This window comes from Natrix helvetica (assembly GCF_964273705.1).
Source record: "Natrix helvetica genome assembly, chromosome: 2".
Classification (NCBI taxonomy): domain Eukaryota; kingdom Metazoa; phylum Chordata; class Lepidosauria; order Squamata; family Natricidae; genus Natrix; species Natrix helvetica.
This window is the reverse complement of record NC_138552.1, coordinates 116,052,348-116,073,564: the sequence shown is the minus strand read 5'-3', so window position 1 is coordinate 116,073,564 and position 21,217 is coordinate 116,052,348. Positions and strand designations below refer to the sequence as shown.

Genomic DNA, 21,217 nt, shown 5'->3' with positions numbered 1-21,217 from the left:
TAATAATAATAATAATAATAATAATAATAATAATAATAATAATAATAATAATAATAATAATAATAATAATAATAATAATAATAATAATAATAATTTTATTTGATTAGCCGCAACCCTCTCCCGAAGGACTCGGGGCGGCGTACAATCAAACAGATAAAAATACACATAAGACAAACATATATACAAAAAACAGAGACATATACATATGTGCATGGAGGAGGATGGACTTAAGTGAAAGACAGTTAAAAATACAATTTAAAATCCCCTAATAAAATTACCAAATTAAAAAACCCATCAGGAGCGTTACTAAGTTATGGTCGAGCCAGGCCAGCTATTTGGAAAAGGTGGGTCTTGAGCTTGACACGGAAGGAGCAGAGGTCAGTAGTAGTCCTAATATCTGGGGGGAGGTCATTCCACAGGGCTGGGCCCGCCACAGAGAAGGCTCTGCTCCTAGGCGCCGCCCCATGGCACTGTCTGGTAGACGGCACCTGGAGAAGTCCCTCTCTGTGCGAGCGGATGGGTCGTAGGGATGTATGGGGCAGAATACGATCCCGCAGGTAACTAGGTCCTGAGCCATGGAGCGCTTTAAAGATCGTAATCAAAACCTTGAAACGCACTCGATAGACCACAGGGAGCCAGTGCAGCTCGCGCAGGAGAGGTGTCACATGGGAGTACTTGGTACTCCCCATAATCACCCGCGCGGCCGCATTCTGGACCAACTGCAGTCTCCGAGTGCATTTCAAGGGGAGCCCCATGTAGAGAGCGTTACAGTAGTCCAGGCGAGACGTCACCAGCGCATGGGTGACTGTGCGTAAGGCGTCCCGGTCCAATAGGGGGCGCAATTGGCGCACCAGGCGAACCTGGTCGAACGCCCCCCTGGCCACGGCTGTCACATGTTCATCCATGGACAGCCTGGCATCCAGGAGGACGCCCAAATTGCGCGCCCGCTCCACGGGGGCAAGTTGAATGCCCCCAATGGCCAGAGATGGAATTATCTGGTTGAACCGGGGGGCCGGAACCCACAGCCACTCCGTCTTGGAAGGGTTGAGCCTGAGTCGGTTGTCATCCATCCAGACCCGTACGGCTTCCACACACCGGGACATCACTTCGATGGCCTCGTTGGGGTGGTTCGGGGTGGAAATGTACAGCTGAGTATCATCAGCGTACAGATGATATCCCACCCCGAAACCACGGATGATCTCACCCAGCGGCTTCATGTATGTGTTGAACAGGAGCGGCGAGAGGACCGACCCCTGTGGCACCCCACAAGTAAGGGGGCTTAGGGTCAACCTCTGCCCCCCTGCCAACACACGTTGCGTCCGGCCGGAGAGGTAGGAGCCGAACCACCGCAAAACGGTGCCCCGGACCCCCAACCCCTCCAGTCGGTGCAACAGGATACCATGGTCGATGGTATCAAAAGCCGCCGAGAGGTCTAATAGGACCAGGATAGAGGAGCAACCCCTATCTCTGGCCCTCCAGAGATCGTCTACCAACGCGACCAAGGCCGTCTCAGTGCTGTGCCCAGGGCGAAAGCCGGACTGGCGCGGGTCTAGATAATCATTCTCCTCCAGATGTCGTGGGAACTGAGAAGCCACCACACTCTCTACAACCTTCGCCAAAAAGGGAAGGTTGGAGACAGGACGATAATTGGCCAGCTCCGTAGGGTCCAGGGAAGGCTTCTTGAGCAAGGGTCTCACCACCGCCTCTTTCAAGGCGGCCGGGAGAGACCCCTCACCCAACGAAGCGTTCACTAGGCCCAGGAGCCAGTCGCGTGTAACCTCCCAGGAAGCCAGTACAAGCCAGGAGGGACACGGGTCCAGCAAACATGTGGTAGGTCGCAGTCGTCCACGCAATCTGTCCAAATCCTCGATGGCAACCAAGTCAAACTCCTCCCAAAAAGGTTTCTCAAGACTCGCCACTGGCGTCTCGACTGGGCCACTGAAGGGGACCCAATCCTTCCGGATTTGAGCGACTTTATCCAGCAGATATTTCCCAAACTCCTCTGCTCTACCCTGTAGAGGGGCCTCCCGCGGCCTCTGAAACAGAAGGGAGCGGGACACCCGAAACAGGGCGGCAGGGCGGTTCTCTGCGGATGCAATGAGAGCGGCACAATATCGACGTTTGGCCGTTCTCAATGCCACTAGGTACGTCCTTAAATGGGCTCGTACCTGTGCTCGGTCCAATTCGGATCGGGAGGATCTCCAACGACTCTCTAGGCATCTCTTGCGGCGCTTCATCACCCTTAGCTCCTCGGTGAACCAAGGAGCCAGGGTGGATCGTTGCCGCCGGAGAGGCCGCAAAGGCGCCACCCGGTTCAAGGCCCCGGTAGTCGCATTATTCCACGCGGCCACCAGGTCCTCTACCCGAGGGCGGGTCAGGGCTGCAGGAGGTGGCCCAAGCTCCGTCTGGAACCTGTCTGGTTCCATCAAGCGCCTGGGGCGGAACCATCTAGAGTTTTCCGGTTCCGCCTCCCCGCAGCGAGGGGTAGCACCAGGGAAGTCAAGTCGGAGGAGTGAGTGATCTGACCATGATAGAGGAGTGATGGTTAAATTCACTCCTCCCAGATCACTCAACCACTGGCGAGAGACAAAAACGAGGTCCAAGGTGTGACCTCCCTCGTGTGTCGGGCCCTGAATCATTTGAGTCAGGTCCATGGCTGTCATGGAATCCATGAACTCCCGAACCCCCTCTGATGCTTCTCCCACTGACGGCAGGTTAAAGTCCCCCATTACTAAAAGTTTGGGGGTCTCAACCGCCACCGATGAGATTAGCTCGAGGAGCTCAGGCAGGGTCGCTGATGTATGGCGGGGAGCCAGGTATACTATCAGCAGGCCCAACTGCCTCCCAGGGCCCCATTTCACAACAAGGGATTCACATCCGGACATCTGTGGCACAGTGGACTCCCTCGGCTCTAAGTCCTCCCGGATAATCACTGCTACCCCAACGCCCCTTCCCCGGGCCCGGGGCTGGTGAAATGCTTGGTAACCTGGTGGGCACATCTCCACGAGGGGTAACCCTCCCTCGTGGCCCAACCAGGTTTCCGTTATTCCCGCGAGGTCCGGCTCCCCCTCCAAAATTAGATCATGAATGAGGGGGCCTTATTGATAACGGACCTCGCATTGCATAACAGCAGCCTCAGGCCCTGGGCCTGCAAATCCTGACCACCTAGAACGCGGGGGTTGGTACAAGCGACCAGGTGTAACCAGCACCCACGGTCTCCCAACCGACTGCGGGTTGTTAATCTGTCCTCATATCTGCCCCTCCCTACGACCGTTGGAATCAAGGAGCCCTGTATAGGAATGGTATCCTCTCCCCCCTCCTCCTCTCTGCTCCTTCTGCTCAAGACCCCACCTGGTGACCTGGCTTCGTCATCGCTCCTGATCTGACCCACCCACCCCCCAACCCCTGAACCCCTAAAAGAATTTAAAAAACATTTGACTAAAAACCCCCTGAGTCTCCGCTTCCTCCACCTCTCGGGATTAATGAATCCGTCATCAAGGTGGGCCCTTGAAAGGGCGGAGGGCCACACCTGCGAGAGGTGTGGCCCTCCGCCCTTTCAAGGGCCCACCTTGATGACTGTAAGCCATAATCATCACAATTATGACAAATCATGGCTTGAACTAACTTGCTTTGCATGTAATGAGTCTATCTCATATATTAGTTTCACCTTTTAAGTTGCATTACTGAAATAAATGAACTTTTGCACCATATTCTAATATTTTGAGTTTCACCTGTAAGTTCTGGCAACCAAGGCAGCACTTATTGCTTGCTTCTAAAATAATTCAGCTAAAAAAACCAGGTGTGTTTTTTTAAAGAACATATTAAGCATTTGGTTATACTTTCCTGATGCTTTTCCTAAAATATACCAGTAGCCATTTGAACAAGCCCTCATCAACAAGAATTTGACTGACTAGTCAAATGAAAAAGTACTATATGTCACTTTTTTGTGTCTTCTAGTCAAGATTGATTCCTGGCAACTTACCTGGATGAGTAACTGTAAACAAAATGAAGTAATTGATAAAAGAGGACTACTTGTCCTATTGCTAGAAAACAATGTTACTTCTGAAGAACATAGAAAATAGTTTGTGATATGACAGAATTGTGTTTACTAAGGACTATATCAATTGATATATATCAATTCCTTGAAGTGTTCCAGGCTGTTGATTTGGAAAAAAACCAAAAACCTGGACACTTTTCTTAAAAAGCACTTTCATCAAAGTAATTTGTATGTATACAGTACGTTATATGCAATATAATAAATAGCTCTTCACGGTACATTTTCCCCAGCCCATCATTTTAGTCTAACCTGATAAAACTTCAGCTTGCACAACAGCAATATCATGGCAAAGTGTCAGTTCTCTATGTTTACTGTTTGTGTGTCTGTGCAATTAGTAAACTAAATAAATTGGATGAAATATAAATTAGCTATATATATTAAATCTGCATATTCTTGCTTAGCAGCCCTGTTACAAATAATCCAGAAACTTTTGGGGAAGGCATAATTTATTTAATTGCATTTTTTTGCTAGATAAAGTAACAATTTTGCATTCTTGATTGGACACCAGAGTCTACTGTGGTGAGTGAGGCAGTGTTTTGCATCACAGTCTGAGAGATTCTTTGCAATTTGTGGAAAATAAACAAGTGGATAGGACCATCTATGGTTTGACTTTTGCCATATGGAAGCTTAATCTATGTCCCTGTGTGCCTTCTTGGGATGGCCAAGACTGGCTTGAGTTCCAATAGCAAGAGCGCTTGGACTTATATACCATTCAATTCCATAGTGCTTTACAGCACTCTCTGGCCAATTTACGATGACAGCATATTCTGGGTCATCATTTTACTGACCTCAGAAGGATGGAAGGCTGAGTCAGTCTTGAGCCAGTCGGGATCAAACTCCTGGATGTGGGCAGAGTTAGCCTGAAATACTGCATTCTAACGATTGTGCCACCATGGTAACAAAACATTACCAGCTTTTCCTTATGGAAGATTATAATGTCTACTCTAAAATGGGAAGTAGTATACCTTCTCTTGAAAAAGATCTTCCTTGGAACCAGCTGTTTTGAGAACCTAATGTTCATTTCCAACTTTCCCAATCTTTCGAAGTGACCTTGAGAAGGTTGTGGTAAATCATCTACAAAGGAACTTAAACAAAATGGATTAATTGAATCTTTAATCAAACTGCCTCTTTGAGTTAGATGATCAAGAGAGGCCTATTGTAGAGCCTTCCTCTTTACAAGTTCATAGGGTATAAACCAATTGACAGATCCTCTCACTTACAGCACCTGCTTTATGAAATCTTTTCCCACTCCTAGATAGCAATAGCTTAGACTTATGTACCACTTCCTAAGTGCTTTACAGCCCTCTCTAAGCAGTCATAATATTGCCCTCAATAATCGGGGGCATTTTACCCACCTCCGAAGAATGGAAGGTTGAGTCAATCTTGAGCTGGTCAGACTCAAACGGCTGGCAGTTGGCAGAATTAGCCTGCAATTCTGCAGTCTAACCACTGCATCACCATGGCACACATACAAATAGCTTTGATTTTGCTGACATTTCACAGATATATCAAAGATGTTGTCAACTCACAAAAGCATTTCTAGTCTGCTCTCGAGTTGCCGTGGGCAAACAAGGGGAGAGCACATTCCACACATACCTTCTCAGATTACCAAAGCCAGCTTGTGAGACATGGACTTCTACAGCCTGCATGAGTGCCTCGTTGGAGAATATGATTTATGACACAGACTGAGAGGAGGAGGGAAACGGGTCAAAGACCTCACTCAAGTAGCTGCCAACATTCAGCTCGTAATAAATAACTGGTTTTCTTTTGAAACTTGGCTTGAGTTTTAAATGTTCCAATAACTAACAAATTCCAATATTTGAAAGTTTTGAAGTGAAATTTTAATTGTGCATCCAGCTTTAATTGTAAACTGCTTCAAGTTTTGTTTAATGGGAATAAATATTTTAAATAAAAGTATCTAGATCCGTTACAGAAATATAGATTCAAAATCAATGGCAACAAGAATTGTACCAGATTTTACACATGTTGCGTGGACCCCACAGGAGTGGGTTTAAATTTTTTTTACTATCAGTTCTGTGGATGTGGCTAGGTGAGGGGATGTGACTGAGTGGGCGTGGCCAACTTGATGTCACTCAGGCACACTCAGTCACATGACCACCCCACCAAACCACCTCCACGAAAATGGTGGCAAAAATTTTTGGGACTTCTTTCCGATGGAGGGAAAGGGAGGGGAGAAGAGAGGAAAACTCCCCAAAATAGACCACTGGAGGAGGATTTAGGGTGTGGAAAAGCCATAAGTTTGCTAGAAGGAATTGAAGCATTCAACTTTGCAGCCACACCCACAATGTGTTTATAAATCCAGCGGGTGAGAGAGGGAGGGGAAAGAATGGGAAGGAAAGGGTGAGAGATAGGAAAAATGCAGGCGGAGGCACTGGACTGTGCAAGCAGGGAGGGAGGGAGGGAGGAAAGTTCAGCCGATCCTGGCTCAGGACAAGGGGGAGGAGGAACTGGCTACAACCCCCCAAAATACCCCCAGGCACAGCGGCGGCCATAGGAATTCGCAGAGCCTGGATGTCAAAACTCCCCACCCCACCAGTAGAGAAGCGATTCTCCAGAAGCGATTCAGTAGAGAAGCGCTGTCGGAGTCTGCAGGCTCTCACTTTACTCACCTGCATGGCCCTGACAATCAGCCACCCCCTGGTCACATTCCAAACTCCTCAGCTGATGAGCAGCTGTTCCCGAGCATGCTGCTGCTGCTGTGGATTATGCCGCCACCTGCAAAATGCTGAGGGTTGGCTGGTGTGGGCACCGGGGAATCTTCCACCAGCAAGATGGACCCCTTCATTTCTCTCCCTTCACCACCTCCAGACTCGACACCAGATTGCATATGCGCACTTTTGCCCTGCAGTTGTGCATGGTGCCTTACCCCACCCCAGGTTCATCCTTTTGCATTCCGTTTTCGTGTCTTTGGGTGGAGCATAGCACAGAGCCAGGATGCTATGTAGGGCCTGCTTTCCTCCACCCAAAAGCATGAAAGCGGAACGCAAACAGGAACCCAGGGTGGGGTGGGGGAGACACTGGATTGCAGATGCACGCTTGTGCCCTGCAGTCACGCGTGGCACCCCCACCCCACCCTGGGTTCCTCGTTTTGCGTTCCATTTTCCTACCTTTGGGTGGAGGGAAGCAGGCCCTGCATGGCATTGTGGCTGTGCACTGAGCTCCACTCGAAGGCACGAAAACGGAATGCAAAAGGATGAACCTGGGGTGGAGGCTCTGTGATTTCCCACAGCCCCTTCCATGCCTGGGGGTGTTTTGGGGGGTTGCAGCTGGTTCCTCCTCCCCCCCTTGTCCCAAGCCAGGATCGGATGAACTTTCCTCCCCCCCTGCTTGCACACTCCAGCACCTGCATTTTTTCCTATCTCCCACCCAGTTGTTCTCTACCCCTCCCCCACTCCCCCCGCCAGATTTAAACACAGGCGTGGCCTCTGGGGAGCAAAGCTGAATGCTTCAATTCCTCCTAGGAAATCTATGGCTTTTCCTGGCTGTGTGCTCCGCAGCCCGCCCAGACCATGCTTGGCTGGGCGTCTCCCGTCACCACAGCTCAACTTACTCATTGCAGGAATTTGATGAAGCTGAGCGGCTCCTTGGTGGGCCCCAGATCCAAATTAAACCTGGATATTTCCAGCGAGGAGCGAGTGTAGGAAGGTGTCTCTTCCAGTTTCTCGATCCAGGACTTGGCATGCCGACCTCTCCTGCCACTGCTGCCCTCTCCAGCATGCTGCCCCCGACCCCGCCACAACTGCAATGGCAGCAACTTCGGGAGATGCTGGCCGGTGGGCAGTGGGGCTAGGCTAGTGCAAATGCTTACCTGTGTAGGCAGGAGGAGGCAGTTTTGTGGACGCACATGGTGAAAACGAGACAGGGCGACCGTCGGAGCGGGCTGGTTTGGGAGCGTGGCCAGCCACCCGTCACTAGCGATTCAGCAACCCACGCCCAATTACCACTACTGTTTCAGCCGAACTGAGAACAACGCACCTCTGGGACCTCACCTGATTCTAAGGATAAGCTATAAAAACTGCAAGTGACCTTCACCAGGGTCTGATTCCACTACCCTGTTTTCCCGAAAATAACACCTCCCCAAATAATAAGCCCAATCAGGCTTTTGAGCACATGTGCTAAAATAAGCCCTTCCCCGAAAATAAGCCCTCCCCAAAAATATTGCAACACAGCAGCAGCAATGCGGTCCTCCTGCACCCCGTAATAATAAGACCTCCCCAAAAATAAGACCAGGCGCTTATTTTGTGCGGGTCAAAAGAAAATAAGATCCTGTCTTATTGTCAGGGAAACACGCTACTAGACCAACCTTTGACCATCTAGCTGTTGTTTCGATTCCTCCAGTAAAAATACACCATTTCCTGAGATAGTTCAACAGCTACTACTATTAGAAAATGTTCTCTGATGTCTATTCAAAATCTCCTTGCTTGTGATTTAAATCCACTGTTTCTTGTCCTCTCATGTGGGACAACTCCAAACAATTCTACACAAGCTTTGCCTTTTTCAAACTATATTATGCAGGCTTGGTTTAGTAAAGTTTGCATCAATCAGCTGTCTCTTCTAAAGTAAATTATTTATTTTTCAATAATACATGACTACCATTCCTAGAACTCTGCATATTTTTGCTATTTATATAAAATTTTAAAAAGTACATTTGTATAGGAAGGTATATAAACAAAACAGGTGTGTGTGTGTGTGTATCTTGCCAATTACCAGATTACAGCAAATTCTCTAGAACTTCCATGACTTTTGTTTTTTCTCTTTTCTCAGGCATTGTTGAAAATGGACTGTCAAGGCTTGGTTGTCAAGCTAATTCAGGATTTTGTTCTTCTGACTACAGCTGTAGAAGTGTCTCAGCGCTGGAGAGAACTTGCTGAGAAATTGGCTAAAGTTTCTAAGCAACAAATGGATGCCTATGAAGCTCCCCATCAAGATAAGAATGGTGCAGTAGATAGTGAGGTAAAAAAATACATTGTGTTTAGGCCATCCTGGAAGACCAAATTAACTCAGGAGCTTGGAAAATGAGTTTCATACTATGTTCAACATACTTTTCCTCTCTTAAATAAAGACAGCCAACCTAAGGAAAGAAAGGAATTTGTGTTGTATAGCCACTGCAGTAAAAATATGCAGTCCTTCTTCCAAGATCAGCAGAGATTTTATACCTAGAAATTGTGAGATCCTTCTGTGATCATATACGTGTCATGCACACAGAATGGATCAATTTAACACATTCATGTTTTTAGCACAGGTGGGTTTCAAAAAAATTTACTACCGGCTCTGTGGGCATGACTAGGTGGGGGGGCACGTGACTGAGTGGGCGTAGCCAACCTGATGTCATTCATGCACACTCAGTCACATGAGAAATGCCCCCTCACACCAAGCCACGCCCACCAAAACGGTGGCGAACATTTTTGGGACTCCAATGGATGGGAAAGGGGGGGAAAGCTCCCAAAAATAGACCGCTGGAGGATATAGGACATGGGAAAGCCATAAGTTTCTTAGAAGGAAAATTCAACTGCAGCCCAGAGACCATGCCTGTGTTTATAAATCTGGTGGGCGAGTGGGGGGGGAGAGGAGAGAACGATCAGAAGGAAAGAAGAGATAGGAAAAAATGCAGGCGGAGGCGCGGGAGTGTGTGAGCGGGGAGGGAGGAAAGTTCACCCAATCCTGGCTCGGGATAAGGGGGAGGAGGAACCTGTTGCAACCTCCCCAAAAAAACACCCTCAGGTGTGGCGTGGGACGTGGGAAATCACAGAGCCTGGATGTCAAAACTCCCAGGGCTTGCTTCCCTCCACCCAAAGGCACGAAAACAGAATGCGAAGAAGAACCCGGGGTGGGGGGGCAACACCGGATTGCACGCATGCAGTTGCACATAGCAACCCACCACTGGTTTAGCAGGAATAATTCATCATTAGACTCTGATTACGACACATAGTACTAAAAGAACAACAGTGACTAGACAAACCTCTCTATTTGCAAGACCAGGAAGGCTTTACTTTTCCATGCTTCTTTCCTGTGGCTCCACATATAATAAACAAAAGTCAAAAACAAACTTATAGGAGCAGGTCCATATTTAATATCTTCCAAATGCTCTTTCCCAGAGCTGTTTTTTGCATCCCTGCATTGGGGACTTACAGGTCTGTATAGTTGAAAGCCAGCTATTCCACAGTAGGCAATAAAAGAGAAAATCAGACTATTGCAGGTGGCACTCCCTTGTGACAAAATCCTCAAGTCTTCACTCCCTTAATCATACAGTAAAGGCAGATGCATTTCAGAGCAGATAGCCAGATCTGGTTTTAGAAGGTGATAACCAGAACCTTGCAGTGGACGTGCAAGCTGACTGACAGCTAATGTAGCTCCTAGAGTGAGAGGGCTAGGAGTGCAAATGTAGGTGTCACAATCACTACTGGACTACTGTTTTGGGATAGTTTTCAATAGCAGTTCCATTAGCATAAGTGATAATCCAGTTGCATAATGACAAGAATGTGTGTGTACAAACCATGATACTCCAGGAAATTATGTAAATGATATATAAGATATAGTTGTGTAAAGGCTGTCCTGACCACAACATCTGTCTTCTTTTCAGGCAGGAGTCACATATCCAGGAGATCTCCCAGACTGTAAACTTACTCAATATGGGAGGCTATCATCATTCAGATTTATATATCAATCATCTCTATTAAGCCTCTTATCCATAGCCACTTGGTCTTAGAATTCAGCCGGTCTGTTCTTTTCCATTCAGACCTAATTAATAATACATTGGGACAGCTTGTAGATTTCTTAAATCTTAGAATCATAGGCCTGGAGGGGACCTTGGAGATCTTCTAATCCAGGGGTGTCAATCTTGCGTCGTCATGGTGGCATCATGTGACGTATTGTGACTTCTCCTTTACTAAACAGGGTGTGGCCAGTGCATGAGGCGTGGCCAGCACGTGATGCATCCAGCCCGCAGTTTGACAGCCCTGTTCTAACCCAACCCACTATCCAAGAAGTAGGTTGTGGTTTACTTCAGCGTGCCTTACTGGAGTCTAAGTAAACTACAGTATATACTGAGCCTTTCCCTGATCCACTAATTTAGTGAGTTTATCAAAAAAAGGCAATAAGGTTTTTCTGGCAAAATCTGTTTTTAACCAGTCCATGTTAGTTTCTAGCAATTGTTTTATTAATATCTAGGTGCTCACAAACCTGCTTGATTATCTTTTCCAGTTTTTTCCCGAAGTATTGGTGTCAAGTTAATTGGCTTGGAGTTCCCTGTATCCATTTTTTCCCCTTGTTGAAAATTGGAATTACATTTCATAAATGTCTGTACCTGCATTTATTCTCTAGGCACTGAGCCAGGATCTCCTATACCAGTGATGGCTAACCTTTTCCAGACAAAGTGCCCAAAGCATGCATGCGTGCCCAAACCTCCAAAATGCAATGTGCTTGCCTATAGGTTGATGGTATTAAAGGCAGAGACATGTCCAACAATACTGGGAAGGTTACACTCCCCCATCCTAGACTTGCAAAAAATAATCAAACAAGGCAAACCTTTTAATAACATTTGTTAATTGAAAAATTGCTGCCAGATTCTTTCTGATTTTTTACCACCATATAAGAATTAGTGGTAAACAGTCCTTGTTAACATTGGTTTCTATCTGACAGGCAATGTGGAAACCAGCCTATGATTTCATGCTAACATGGAGTAATCAGATGGGAGACAGTTATCGTGATATTACCCAAGAGTTGCACATTGGACTTGATAAGATGAAGAATCCTATTACAAAACGTTGGAAACATCTGACCGGCACCCTAATTTTAGTAAATTCCTTGGAAATATTACGAGCAGCTGCTTTTAGCCCACAAGAAGAATATGATGATTATGCCCTCTGATGGGAAGTTTAGCTTCATGCAGTCTGATTTTATTTGTTATTAGCTCAGTTCAAGAAAAAGCACTTCTGAATAGCCAAAGTTTGGAACATGATTCCTGAGCTAAATAAAATAGATTTTCTTTTCCTTTTTGCAGAAGATTCCAAAGTCTTTTCTATATTCTGTACTGGACAACTTCCATTATGTTTAAAATAACACCTTTTAAAAATATTTGGCAGTACCAGACTAAAATCTCAAATCATTTTGATAAAGACATTGTCATTTTTATATAACATGATGTTTTCCATGTTTACTTCTTTTTAAATTATCACTTTGATTCATTGATATAGAGAAGCACAAATATGTCTCCTTGTAGGATTTGGATTTTAATATGTTCTTGTGAGAATTGCCTTTCAGTTCTTACTCCAGCATCTCTTGTGATCTTGTCATTGATGAAACAGTTCTGTATTATTTCATTTTATATAAACCATTTTTGTTAGAAAATATGAGCACACTTTTTCAACTTAGCTGATGTTTATCACACCAGAATTTAGCATTACAAGTTAGTGTTCATATAAAAGATGTGTTTCATTCTTGTGTGCTTTAGATCTAAGGGCAGAAAAGCAGTGTTAAGCAAAAGCCCTAAAGAATTTTTATTAAAAATAAATAAACCTTAATGGATGCCATTTATACTGCTGCCTCCCTCCTTTATCACACAGGTTATGCAATAATAATGTATGCTTGTCCAATAGCAGATTAGATCTTCAGAAATTTACCGTGTTGGGCTATATAATATGGAAGATTGTTATTCCTTGTCTGGGATTGCATCAGTTGAAAATCAGAAGACATGTCATTTTATTAAGCATTGCTGTATAAAAATAAACATAACAATTAGCAGGCCAGACAAAATTATAAATTTGAACTGTTTTGTGATCTAGACAGCTAGATGTGGGGTTGTCAGGGGAAAAACACCCTGTAGAAAATGAGGTCTATGGACCGAGGCTGATTCCCTTCCGCATATCTTTTGAGATATTAAAAAAAAGAAATAAGTCTTTAAGAAGTATTCTAATTAATAAACAAACTTTAATAATAAAATAAAAACAGAAAATAACTTAATAATCACTTTCAGATAAAAACTTTTATGACCTGTGCAATAACTCTTTCTTAGTTTAACTCTTGAGTGTCAATTCATTCAGTTCAGGCCTAGCAAACTTTTTAACATCGTGACACCCCTTCTTTTGCTAGTCTGGGCTGACGTCATCAAATCATCAATTAAGGCACATCTTCTTTCGCAGATACTCGTGTTGATTTGCGGCAAGTGGTTTGTTAAGCATGTCTGCAATCTGATCATGTGTAGAAACATATTGCAATTTAACAAAACCTTGCTTAACTAATTGCTTTGTGTTTTGATAACGAATGTCAATGTGTCTGGACCTAGAACCTGTAAAATGTGACTCAGAAATATAAACCACAGATACATTATCTTCCATCACGGTGATTGGTCGAATCGGACGTGTCCAGATATCTGTGATCAAAGCATCAAACCACGTTAGAGAATTACAAGCATCTGAAACAAGCATATTCAGCTTCAGTAGATGAACATGAAACAAAACTCTGTTTTCTCACTTGCCAGTAAACAGGACAACCATTTAGGAACATCATGTAACCAGAAGTGCTTTTGCGTGACTTCTTGTCGCTCGCCCAGTCGGAATCAGAAAAACAAATCAACTTTGGTTGATCAGCGTGTGTTGGTTCTAGCAATAACTTCATGTGTTTAGTGTGTTTTAGGTATTTCAATAACTTCTTAATGCATGACCAATGAAATTGTGTTGCCTTACCTACATGTCGTGATAAAAGATTAACACTAAGTGCGATGTCAGGTCTGGTCCAACTACTAATGTATAATAGTGAACCAATGACTGAACGATAAAGTGTTTGATCCTCGAACTCAGGACTTGGTTCATGTGTTAAGTTGTGAAAATCTGTTTGCATGGGTGTCTTTGTTGTGCTAGCATCTTTCATGTTGCAATGATGTAGAATGTGGCCAATTTTCTCTTCTTGTGAAAGACTAAACCCCTTCTGTGTCTTTTCAATTTGAACACCTAAATAAGTGCTAATGTGTCCTAAAGATTTTAGTGTGAAGTATCTCTGCAAACTTTTAGCAAAAATCTCACTCATTTTCTTATTTGGACCAATATAAACAATATCATCAACATAAACAAGAATTATCTCATATGCATTGTTAGATCTTTTTGTGAACACGCATTCATCAGTTTCGGACTTAATAAAGCCCATTGAATTTAGTTTGTCAGTAAGACATAAATACCACATTAAACCTGACTGTTTCAGACCATAAAGACTTTTGTTCAGGAACCAGGTATCCCCTTCTTGCTTTCGGAATCCTGGAGGGCTTCTCACGTAGATCTCTTCATCTAGGTCTGCATGTAGATAAGCTGTGTCCACATCAAATTGAAAAACTTCTAAACCAAGAATAATTGCAGTGGTTAAGGCAATTTTTACACTTTCAGTTCTGACTGTTGGTGAGTAAGTGTTTGTGTAGTCCTCAGGATAACGTTGAGCGAAACCCTGAGCTACAAGTCTGGCTTTGTATAAAGACTCACCATTTGGTTTCTTCTTGATTCTGTAGACCGGCGTTGACCGGCGTGTAGCGTGTTTTGGAATTGGAGCCGCCTTGGATTTAGCCTTTTTGCAAACGGCACAATCCAAAAACACCTTACACCCCTTTAGATCCAAACCTTTTGCGAACTCCGGCATCTTTCTAAGAACACGGAAACTGGCATGTCCCAATCTTCTGTGCCACTTGTGAATACACCTGGAATGCAAAGGTTTACCAGTTAGAATTCTCAACATTAACAGTTTCATGAGGACCCTCAGGCTTGCTCTGAGCAATCTGTTTCTGTTTTCTTTGTTTGTTGGCTTTAGGAGCCTTTGGCACAGTAACGTTTTCTCTCTCTGGGACAACTCTCTCTGGGTCTGTGTTGTGCCTTTTTGGAGTTTGCATACTTGCCTGTGCTTGCCCTTTAGGCTTTGGCTTTAAGTAATAAACACCACCAATCAGCATGGTTTCAGCAACAATATCTCCATCTTTAACTAAGTAACTTGCTTTTTCGAGGTGGTGAACCTGGAACTTTAAATCTCTAGACAAGTGACTTTGACTAAGCAAATTACTGGTTGCTGAAGGTATGTAATAAACATCAGGGATGTGTGTATCGAGCTCTTCAATGTAAACAGTTCCTTTTCCCATGACCTTGCAAGTGTGGTTGGTGAAGGAATACAGTTCTCGATACTCGGGCTCTGGTTCGCCCATCTCTGTGAAAAGTTCCCTTCTGTGGGTAACATGCACAGCTGCTCCACTATCTAAAGTCCACAAAAGACGTCTGTCGAACTTTGGATCAGGTTGTGGAACGTTGGTTATGGCCAGTGTCACAAGTGGAGCTTGTGAATCACGCCTTGGACCACGACGACCTTGTCTTCCGCCTCTACCTCTGCCTCTGGAGTCTGTTCCTCTGGGCTGGTACGTGGCGGGAGCTGGAACTCGTTGGGGACAATCCCGGGTGTCATGTCCCACACGGTTGCAGGTGTAGCATTTTGGCATCCTTGGAGCGTAGCCTCTTCCTCGGAAGGGACGTCTGGCTGGAGCCTTCGATGCTGGAGGTCGTTGCAGATGTGGTGTAGCTAACCTGATAGCTTCGTCTTCCACTAAAAGTCTGCAAACGTGGTTAACTGTGCGTTGAGCAATAGGCACGTAGTTAATCTTTGCAACAGCATCTTTCCATTCATAATTCAATGAGTTAATGATGATGCTAATCATTTGGATATCATCGATTACATGGCCATTTTGTCTCAATTCACTTCTCATTCTTTTCAGTTTGGTCAAATGTCCACCAATTCGTTCACCAGGTTTCAACTTCGAACCATGGAACTCAGACATGAGCAAACATGAAGATTCAATTGAAACGGGCCTGTAGCAATCTTCCAAAATAGCCCAAATTTCTTGGGCAGTTGCATCAGGTGGAAAGATACCTTGGATCTCAATTTCCATTGACATGAGTAAAGTCGTGATTGCTCTGTTTTCCAGGTCTCTCATTGCAGGTGTCCAGGGCTGAGGAGGAGGATTAAAAATCATGGAATGTGTGCCTTCACTTCGAAGCAAGAGCGCAATTTCACTGACCCAGGCTTTATAATTCTCTCCTGACTCCTTTAATTTGGACTCACCAGTCAAGGGGGTGACTGTGAATACCTGCTGAGGAATGTGCATCGGAACAATTTGTTGTTCTGGTTGCAAAGCTGGTTGTTGAACCAGGGGATGCTGGGGTTGCCTTTGCATGGCAACATCAAATTGGCTTCCTCGAATTCGCCTTTGGCTTTGCCTTTTTCCATCTAGGGAGGATTCCGCACCGCCAGGGGGTGTTGAAGACTTAACCTTTGGAGGCAAAGTTTTGGCTTCTAAAGGGCTTATAGCTAAATCTCTAAAGCTTTGATGAAACTGCATCATCTTTTGCTCTAATAATTTTTCTCCGCCAGCAGATGGCAGTGCAGCTTCACTTCTTGGCTGCAGCCCTCTATACATGGCCGGAAGTTCAATGGGCTCAAAGGGATCACGTGACCTCGGTGACGTGTACATATCTCTTTGTTCTAATTGACCAATGAACTCTGTGGGGTGTGTTTTAGGTTGTTGTTTTGAAGAAAAGATGGCGTCCTCAAACATTTTGGGAGTGGGGGAGCTCCTCCTACTTCGCTTTATTTCGTTAAAGCACTCTCTCACCTCCCTAGTATATTTTTCAAATAGCTTTAATCGATATAGATAGCTTTGCATTTCTTGCTCATCATTTGGGGAGATTTCATAAACTTTGCTTTCTGCGTGGGAGGATTTTTTCTCTGCCGGCAGTTGCCATTTAGACTTTTGCCGTTCATTAATTGTATCTTGATAATCTGCGAGGGTCTGGGAATGGAGTGGCTCTGGCAGAGTGGGAAGTTTTGGCTTGGCCCCCAAAAATTCATAATCTCCTGGAGATATTTTAGAAGGAGGAACCACTGACCTCGTTTCGTGGATGTCGCGTCCTGTAGCTCCTTCCCCCACATCTGGCTCGGCACCTGAAGGAATTTGTTGTTCCTCTGTGTCTGAGGGAATGGATTCTTTGTCAGAAGAAGCTGATCCGTCTGTGCTTGCCCCATCTTTTTCTTTTTTTTTCTTTTTCTCCGACATTGCTAATTAGGCTTAGTCGGTTATCTTTAGATAGCATGAAGGGAAAATACAGCCATAAATTGTAGCCATCTCAGCTGGTAAGTTGTCAACCATCCTCTGCTACCAAGTTGTCAGGGGAAAAACACCCTGTAGAAAATGAGGTCTATGGACCGAGGCTGATTCCCTTCCGCATATCTTTTGAGATATTAAAAAAAAGAAATAAGTCTTTAAGAAGTATTCTAATTAATAAACAAACTTTAATAATAAAATAAAAACAGAAAATAACTAATTGTTACATTTTGATAATGAAAATCTCCGGTTGCCAAGTTGGCAGCCGAACAAAGAAGAAAGGAATTTTTGGAATGTGTAAACGCATGCGCAATAAATCACTTTCAGATAAGAACTTTTATGACCTGCGCAATAACTCTTTCTTAGTTTAACTCTTGAGTGTCAATTCATTCAGTTCAGGCCTAGCAAACTTTTTAACATCGTGACAGGGGTCTTCTTTAAAAGAAGAATATAGTACTATATTGTATATTGTATACCATATCACCAATGTATATTACTTGTTTATTATTTGTTTATTACTTGTTTTATTGTTTATTGTATTGATATGCAACACACTGCTTGGAGTTGGTTGGAGGAGTGAGGTGATTCAACAAGCAAACAAGAAAAAGTTTAGCTAATTCTCCGTTTATCATTATCCTTGCTGTTTGTTTGTGGTATATAGTTTCTATGGCTTGGGTAAATTTCTTACCAAAGCCCATCTGTTCCAGTTGTAACAACATAAATCACCAGCTCATGTTATCAAAGGCTTTCTGAGCATCTAAAAACATCAGAGCCATTTGCTTTTCAGGATGAGCCTCATAGTATTCCAAAGTGTCCAGAATTATTCTCATATTATCTTTAATTTGTCTCTTTGGTAAAACCCCATTCTGGTCAGGATGAATAAAGTTAAGTCATTCTGCCAATATTGAAGCAAATAGCATATAGTCTGAGTTTAATAGAGAAATAGGTCTATAGTTCTTAATTTGAAGTGGGTCGGCCTCCTCCTTTGGGACAAGTGTAATATATGCTTCTAACCATGATTTGGGTATTCTCCTTTTTAACATCACCTCATTCATAACTTCTAACAATGGGAGACACAGCGATTCCTGCAATGTTTTGTAAAATTCCACAGATAAACCATCTGGGCCTAGAGTCTTTCCATTATTTTGTTTTTTAAGTGCTTCAGTAAGCTCCATCATCGTTATATTGCCTTCTAGCATCATTTCAGTTTCTTTAGGTATTTGGGGTAAATTGATTTTCTGTAAGTATTGTTTAACTCCTCCCTTTTCTATAATCTCTTGTTCATACAGTTTGCAATAGTAATCTCGTATAATTTTTTTCTTCTTTTCATTTCTATAATACATTTGCCCTTTATCATCTATTGGTTGTAGTATTTTTCTTAATTCTCTCTCTTTTTTTCAATTTATATGCTAACCATCTGCCTGGTTTGTTTGCATTTTCAAAGTAGTTCTGTTTAGCACCTCTAATTTTTTGTGCTAATTCCTCCTTTTCCATTAATCCCGTTTTGTGTTTAATCGTGTCCATTTTTATTTTAATGTCCTTTTTTTGAGGAGATTTCTGTAACTCTTTTCCAAGTCTCTTGTAGTCGTTGTCTAGTACTTTGAAGGCTTGTCTTTTCTTTGTATTTCTTTTCCTTGTATAGTCTATTATCAAACCTCTGGCATAGGCCTTCATTGTGTCCCAAAGATTCTGCATTGATGTATCCTCTTTTCTGTTTTCTTTGAAGAAGAAAGCCAGTTCTTTCTCCATTTTCTGTACAAAGTCCTTCTCTTTTAATATTATATTGTTTAACATCCATCTAGATCTTCTCCTTTGTCCTTTCCATTTAATTGTCATTGGGTTGTGATTTGCCCAGGTACTCGTTTCTATGTCAGTTTCCTGTATGTTACAAATCAGTTCCATTGTAACCCAAATAATATCTATTATTGAGCATGATGAATGTCTGAGTAAAAGGTGTATTGTTTACTTGTAGGATTTCTTTCTCTCCATACATCTTTTAAGTCTATTTCATCAGTCATTTTAAAAAAAGATTTTGGAAGAGTCTTTCTATTTAATTTTGTTGTCTTTGATGTTTTGTAATCCATATTTTGATCTACAATCCCATTCAAGTCCCCAATCATACAAATATTGACTTATAGTCCAAGTCAATTATTTTCATGTGTAATTTTCTATAAAATTCATCTTGATTATCATTAGGAGCATAAATTGCTATTAAAAGTATTTTCTTATTGTCCATAATTTCCACCATCAAAATTCTTCCATCATCATCTGCATAAATTTGTTCCACTGGGGTTGTGTCTTTAATATAGAAAACCACTCCTCTTTTCTTACATCTTGCCAATGTAGTAAATATTTTCCCCAACTTTGGCTGCACCAATATTTGTTTGTGTTGCTTTTGAATATGAACTTCTTGTAAGCAGATTATATCCAATTTTAGTTTATTTAATTTATGAAATATTTTCTTTCTTTTAATTGCAGAGTTAAGTCCATTTATATTAATTGTAATCATTTTTTTCTCTTCCATATTCATGTTTTATAAGTAGGATTTCTTGCTCTAGTGGATCTCGGTTCTCGTTCTCTTATGTCAATGCTGCCTACAGCCCCTTCTTCTTTCTCAATCCCAACTGTACACTCCTCTAGGAGTTCAATCAGTGATTCTTCTTTTCCTGCCTCATCAGCTTTCCCTCTCAAATGTTCTGTGAAGAATAATTCTGCTTTATCAGTCGTATCTATTCTGTATCTTTGTCCTTGCCAACGTGAGACTTTCTGGTACCAGCCATCTATAATTGACACCTTTTTTAAGTAGGATTTTAATCAAGAATTGGTATTCTCTTCTCATCTCTCTTACTCTTCTTGGTACTTGTTTCAAAACTACAATCTCCTTGCCTTTATATTCCAGTTTTTTTTAATCTCTTGCCTTCTGTAGTATTTGTGCGTTAATTGCTTTCTTAGTAAATCTTATGTGAACTTCTCTTGGGAGACCATTTCTCGCTGCATATCTTGTATAGACTCGAAACACCTCGTCTATATCGTCCATCATCTTCTCATTGGTTATCTCCAGAACGCCTGCCAAAATTTCTATCATTATTTGTGCCAAGTTCTCTCCCTTTTCTTCTATGTTTTGGAATCTGAGAAAAAATTCTGATCTTTCGATCTCCCATCCCAGTATTCCACTGCTATCCTTTTCCACCAAACACAATCTGCTGTCAATATCTCCAATTTTCTTATCTCTTTGATCATCTTTTTCTTCTATCTTTTGCAGTCTATCCTCATATTTCATAATCATTTGTTGGATGTTATCAATTTTTTCATCTGTCTTCCCTGCTTTTTGTTCCATATTCTCTGTTCCTTGTTCTACTTTCTCTATTCTCTATTCTCTGTTCTTACTTGTATTTTCTGTATTCCTTGCATGATCATATCTAATGTTACTATCTTGTCTTTTTCCTGTTGCAACATCATCTGTATTGATCTTTGTCCTCAAGACGGTAAAGAAGAAGAGGTTGTTATTGTAGAGCCAGTAGCCGTTATTTTTTTTACCCATCCTCAGGTTCTTCTATACCTTAATCCACTTGTATGATAGGCAATTATAATCCCAAATGACCATGGAATAGAAAAATGAAGAAAAAGGTGGGAATAATAATAATAATAATAATAATAATAATAATAATAATAATAATAATAATAATAATAATAATAATAATAATAATAATAATAATAAACAACTGTGGAAAAAGAAATTTTGTGTTCCCCCAATTGTAATTGGAGCCCTTGGAGTAGTACCTAAAGGGCTACCTCGCTATTTGAAAATTCTAGATTTACCTGACTTGAACATTCTGACTCTACAAAAAACCACCCTACTTGGAACAACTTATATCCTCTGACCAAGGATCCTAGGTCCTTGGTTAGGACTCGAGCTGTTCAGCTACCAACCAGTCCCGAAGGCTGTGAATCTCACCAAAGATTAACCAAATAATAATGATAGTGAAAAAACAGAAAAATATCTTCAGGCTCTTGTATGCCCT

The 21,217-nt window shown here is 42.8% G+C and overlaps 1 protein-coding gene across 3 annotated transcripts in view; it reads left to right on the top strand.

Moving 5' to 3' along the window:
* Positions 1-12,887, top strand: part of SH3BP4 (SH3 domain binding protein 4) — a 58,151-nt gene extending 45,264 nt beyond the window's left edge. For all 3 annotated transcript variants that reach the window (XM_081944649.1, XM_081944651.1, XM_081944650.1), the window contains 2 exons: positions 8,843-9,031; positions 11,717-12,887. In XM_081944649.1, coding sequence (XP_081800775.1) covers positions 8,843-9,031; positions 11,717-11,944 — 417 coding nt within the window. In that variant the 3' untranslated portion in view covers positions 11,945-12,887. The remainder of the gene's footprint in view (positions 1-8,842; positions 9,032-11,716) is intronic.
* The last annotated feature ends 8,330 nt before the right edge of the window (positions 12,888-21,217 follow it).